The sequence below is a fragment of the Amphimedon queenslandica genome, unplaced genomic scaffold (assembly GCF_000090795.2).
Source record: "Amphimedon queenslandica unplaced genomic scaffold, v1.1 AMPQUscaffold_12820, whole genome shotgun sequence".
In the NCBI taxonomy this organism is placed as follows: domain Eukaryota; kingdom Metazoa; phylum Porifera; class Demospongiae; order Haplosclerida; family Niphatidae; genus Amphimedon; species Amphimedon queenslandica.
In genome coordinates this window covers 2746-7924 of record NW_003546944.1, presented here as the reverse complement: position 1 = coordinate 7924, position 5179 = coordinate 2746, and the positions used below count along the sequence as shown (strand labels likewise).

At 36.8% G+C, this 5179-nt stretch overlaps 3 protein-coding genes across 5 annotated transcripts in view; all 3 read right to left on the bottom strand.

Annotated features, from left to right (window-relative positions):
- Positions 1–1017: 1017 nt before the first annotated feature.
- LOC109586655 (uncharacterized) lies at positions 1018–2720 on the bottom strand. 2 transcript variants are annotated; one of them, XM_020002859.1, is made up of 4 exons: positions 2124–2720; positions 1903–2079; positions 1522–1776; positions 1018–1439 (listed from the first exon to the last, which is right to left on the bottom strand). In XM_020002859.1, exons 1-4 carry the CDS (start codon positions 2157–2159, stop codon positions 1287–1289), a joined length of 621 nt encoding a protein of 206 aa, XP_019858418.1. In that variant the 5' UTR covers positions 2160–2720; the 3' UTR covers positions 1018–1286. The 2 variants fall into 2 exon arrangements, with proteins under 2 accessions (XP_019858418.1, XP_019858420.1); XM_020002861.1 differs by having other exon boundaries at positions 1018–1434.
- Positions 2721–2966: 246 nt separating this feature from the next.
- On the bottom strand, positions 2967–3950 carry LOC100639923 (uncharacterized). Its single transcript, XM_003390023.1, has one exon. The coding sequence runs from the start codon at positions 3948–3950 to the stop codon at positions 2967–2969; it is 984 nt and encodes a 327-aa protein (XP_003390071.1).
- A 557-nt stretch (positions 3951–4507) lies between these two features.
- The window catches only part of LOC100639797 (uncharacterized), a 1486-nt gene continuing 814 nt past the window's right edge, over positions 4508–5179 (bottom strand). Inside the window, exon 2 of one of the 2 annotated variants that reach the window (XM_020002863.1) lies at positions 4508–5176. The gene's annotated coding sequence lies outside the window, so the exon portion shown is untranslated. The other variant, XM_020002862.1, reaches the window with a different exon arrangement.

Genomic DNA, 5179 nt, shown 5'->3' with positions numbered 1-5179 from the left:
TCCTTATCATTCCTAAGTAAGGTTTACTGCTGTATCTCTATATAATACAATATACTGACATTAGTAATATCAACTGTGTTCAGGTACATATGTGTGTTAGTACATACTGTATTACCATATACTGCTTGTAACATGATGATAGATAATGGTATGATTTCTTAATTGTCACTAATTACTGGTATTCTCAATGTTTGTCATTCTTCACCAATCCTTTATCACGCAAAGATAGCAATTGACTAAAATATCTACTAGATCTGTAAATTATAATTGTAATTCATCAATAGATACTGTAGTACCATTATGATTATTATTATATAGCAAGAAATTTTGGAGGGAGTTAAGTTGGGCGAATTTGGCATGATACTGCAAAATTTCCAGTTATACTTAGGTATTCATTATCAGTACATGTTAATTGTTATGCTGTCAGAAAACGTGAAAGTGTTATACTTCGTGTACTGCTTTTTGTTTGCAGTTATTTTGACTTTATTCCTAAAACAATAATGATAAAAAATAATCCATGACAAAAAGATTAGTAAATGATAACAACTATATCTCTAGTCTCTATTATTAAAATTGAGCAATTCACTACTGAAAAATTATTTAATCACAAAAACACAATAAAATGGAGTATGTCATCAGTTGTTACAAGAAGCTGGTACATCCTCTCCATTAATTCTCATAGCCTCACACGCCAACTGAACAAGTCTGGGCTTACAAGAAATGCTGAAAGAATTACGAGTGTCTAAAAGATATACAAGTTATATGGAACAGTTGATACATGTACTATAGTCATACCTGGTGGTATATGATTCAATGAAAATATATATGTCCCTGGTATGTTGCTATTAAGCATCATAGTGGGAGCTTTGGTAACAGTGGTACCAAATGGAAATAGAGAATGATCAACTACTGCAAAATTATTATTACCGTATTTCCTCGTGGAAACGCCTAGGCGTTTATTTCTTATAGAGACCTGTTTGCTAGGCGTTTAAATGAAGTAGGCGTTTATACGAGGTGGGCGTTTATAACCAAAAAATAATCCTTACCAGCATGTTTCAATAGACACAACGCGTAGTTTAAAACTGACATCGAACTTCTGAGTTTCCTTAGCCTTCTCAGCTGCAGCTTCCATTGTAGAATGTAAACTACGTAAGGTACATGTACCACGTGGATGGAATAGGTGGGTGTGGTATAGGCTTTTAATCAAGAATAGGCGTCTAAACAAGCATGGGCGTTTATTGTCAAAGTTATATGCTGTTTCTAGGCGTTTATACAGGCATGGGCGTTTATAGGGAGTAGGCGTTTCCACGAGGAAATACGGTAATTTCTGACTCTATTCCAGTAGTAGCTGATGTAATGCTCGCATCAACATTGACATAAAGTGCAATACCAAATGTAATGTTTCCATTAGTTACAACAATTAATTGGAAGTTACTGCCCTAAAAATAATAAATAAAGTGATTAGAGTGTAGCTAGCTATTATTAACAGTATTTCATGTATTAAGTAATTAATATACTAACTAGGTTTGAGCCAGCTTTTGCAAAGTCTATCCAAGTTACTATTATTAGTTGAGTAGGAGGAGATGTACTGCAGAAAACATTAGAAAAGGCTTCATTAATCTGATCCATAGCTTTCTTTAGTAAGTCTGGATCAGCAGTATTCCTACCATGTATCTTAGTTCTGGATTGATCAAGGGGACCTGAACCAAAGAGCAAATTGACATAGATTAGATCAATGCCATCGTTTTTAAATTCCAGGTACCCTGTGTAAGCAAGCTATAGAATTATAAATAGCATTAGTAAATGTGAAATGATCAATAAATTGTGTTAGTAATAAAATGAACAGATAATGGTTACAAACTAAAGCACTAATAATGTGTGTGTGTGTGTGCGTGTGCTAACCTCATATCTTGTTGCTCTAAGGTTAGCCGGACCAAATCCAACTAAGTTATTAATTGGAGCCAGTAATGGTGCTATAGGTAGACCAGATCCAATCCTCGTGGCGTCCCCATGTTCTGTACCATATGGGTACAAATCAGCTAGTTCTAGTCCATTTGTATAACATGTACTCAGTATAACCTGTAAAGATAGTACCATACACTATCATATATATTGTATCTTACTAGTATAGTTCTTGTCAATAGGACTACTGATCCCATTATAAACTGATTTTAGTTGTTTGTCTCTTGCAATGAATTCAGCTCTTACTGTCTACCACTTTTATATCATCATAGAAGCCACGAAGTATGTAATATACAGAAACCAGTGAAGGGCCTTTGATGTGTAGACTCCCCTCAGCTCCAGTTACAATACTGTATGTATGTTCAGTAATTGGAGCCACCACAGTGTTACCACTCCTTATCATTCCTAAGTAAGGTTTACTGCTGTATCTCTATATAATACAATATACTGACATTAGTAATATCAACTGTGTTCAGGTACATATGTGTGTTAGTACATACTGTATTACCATATACTGCTTGTAACATGATGATAGATAATGGTATGATTTCTTAATTGTCACTAATTTTTGGAATGGCAATGTTTGTCATTCTTCACTAATCCTTTATCACACAAAGATAGCAATTGACTAAAATATCTACTATACCTGTAATTATAAATGTAATTCATCAATAGATACTGTATATAGTACCACATGATTACATGATAGTTTACACTATTCTCAATGTATGGAGTGGGTAGACTGGGTACATGAATGATCAGTGCTGTACTGTACTTTAGTGTAAGTTAGTTTTGAAATGGAGCCAACATAACAGAAGCCTTCCAGTCCCGCCCCTCACTCAATCAGTAACACGAAAAGGACCAAGTCAAAGTTGAAGTCAATACATCAACTGTCAACATGGTATTTATCAACAGTACATGCTAATTGGTTATAATAGTTGCACTATAATACAGTTCATTAATGGTTTATTGAGTCAGTATACTGGTTACAGTATATCCAGTGATTATACTTGCTTGATACAGACACCATAAGGATAGATATCATCACTTGATGGTGTCACATAATAGTCAGCCCCAGCTCCAGTCAGTTCCTTTGGTATTACACTGCTCTTCTTTAGATTGACTCTGTTCTGTATCACTGCCAGGTATCTCTTTCCTTCCACTTCAAATTCTGTAGCATACCTAGCAGCCACTTCAATGTCAGGAGTAGAGTAATGGCCCCTACCAAACAGCTCCCTCTCCAACTTGTCTCCATCATACCCTTCCTCTACAATCCTTATTGATGATATCTTCTTAGACCCATGATAAGAGACTGGCCACTCTCCAATAGTACTAGCTGTACGGTTACCAGGTGTACCCAGCCAGTCATCATTCTGATACTTCCCTTTAACCTTCAGTGCTATTCTGTTCCATCCACATGGCCTCTTGTACAGGTACCCTCCTCTTTTAAAGACCTTCCCTTCATCTCTAATGAGAGTGAAGTCGTAATCAAACTCTGGTTCCAACAGCTCTTCATTTAACAAGTGGAATGGACAGCCACCTCCTCTTAAACACTGTACAGCCTGTATGGTTGATCCTTCTTTAATGCCACAGTCCTTCAGCTTGTCATTAGGGTCTGGTTGTCTTCCTTGAAATATGACTCTAAACTGGTCTGGGTCATTAATACCATAGAGTTGCTCCTTCATGATATCAAACTTCATATCTTGAGCTGTTCCATTCAAATCAACCATTAGCTCTTTCCTCTTCCCTGACAGGTAGTATACCATGATACTGGTGTCCCTGTTCCCTGGTCTTATAATGTGAGGGTTGCTCTCTCTTATGATGGTATCCTGGAGGTCGCTGTACTTCAAGTCAAAGACGTGACCTGCTAGACCAACTTCTTGTACTTCTTTCATTCCAGTGGTGTCATCTTTAGAGACTATCCTATACCCACTGCCTAGTATTGAGTTGAAGGCAGCTGCTAGTAACTGGCCATTAGATGCTGACATTATGTTTGCCCAAGAGATTACAGTCTACAGAGTCTGAGAATCAGTAGCAGCTGTAAACTCTACAAGAGAGGACCATGTGGTGGTGTTATTAATACCACACCTTTTTAAATAATTTGATCACACCTACTAGTACATGTTTTCAATACTTAATTTTTCAGTCTTTCTCCCTTCTTTGATTAGAATCAATAAGATACTGCCATCTTACATTATTACTCTGCTTCATGTCTTGTCCTCTCCTTTGGTACAGTGTGTGTCCATGGACTAATGATTAACTCTGTAGAGTGTACATTTATTGGAATGTGCTTTTTATGTTTTGAAATATTATAATAATTGCAATAGCCTCACACGTGTAGCATTGTAAGTAATAGATTTATAGCACTCATTGGTTAGTTGTATCTCTGGTTAATGACTAATGTCAGTTGTTTATGTTCAATTTGTGAGGTCTATAGCAGTAGTGAATTATGACTACATACATGTACATGTGTTTGTGGAGTACTACAGTCACTAATGACTGACAATTAGTGTCAGGTTACTAATATACACTATTCATGTAGGAGTAGTGACATATGTAGTAATTGTTTGTAACAAGTAACAACAGTTTTATGTAGTACAATTTCAATTAAAACAACCTAATAATAATACTATAACAATCAGCTATTAAATCAATGCTTTAAAGAGTTACTATTATTATGCTGTTTATTCTTAAGCACTGCTAACTTGAACGACTTCCCTGATACATATCCCGTATGGTCTCAGGTCATCAGGAGAATATGTCAGATAATACTCTGCTCCATGTCGTGTCTTCTCTACTGGAATTATCTTAGAGTGTCCAGGGTTGAGATTAACTCTGTTCTGAATGATAGCCTCATACCTCTTACCATCAGTATGGTCAAATCGTGGAGCAAAACTAGCAGCAACTTCAACACTCGGTGTTGAGTAAAACCCTCTTCCAAAGTTCTCCCGGTCTAATTTATCCTCATCATATCCTTCAGCTGCTATAGCCATTGCTCCTTCTTTCTTTGTCCCATGATAAGAGACTGGCCACTCCTCGTTTGAACTCTCTGTACGATTGGCCAGTATACCCAGCCAGGCGTCATCAGGTGGATACTTTCCCTTAGTCTTCAAAGCCAGTCGGTTCCAGCCGTACGGACGATTGTACACGTACCCTCCTCTTTCATAAACCCGCCCTACGTTGGGCTCGTTTCTAAAGTCATAGTTAAAGTCAGGAT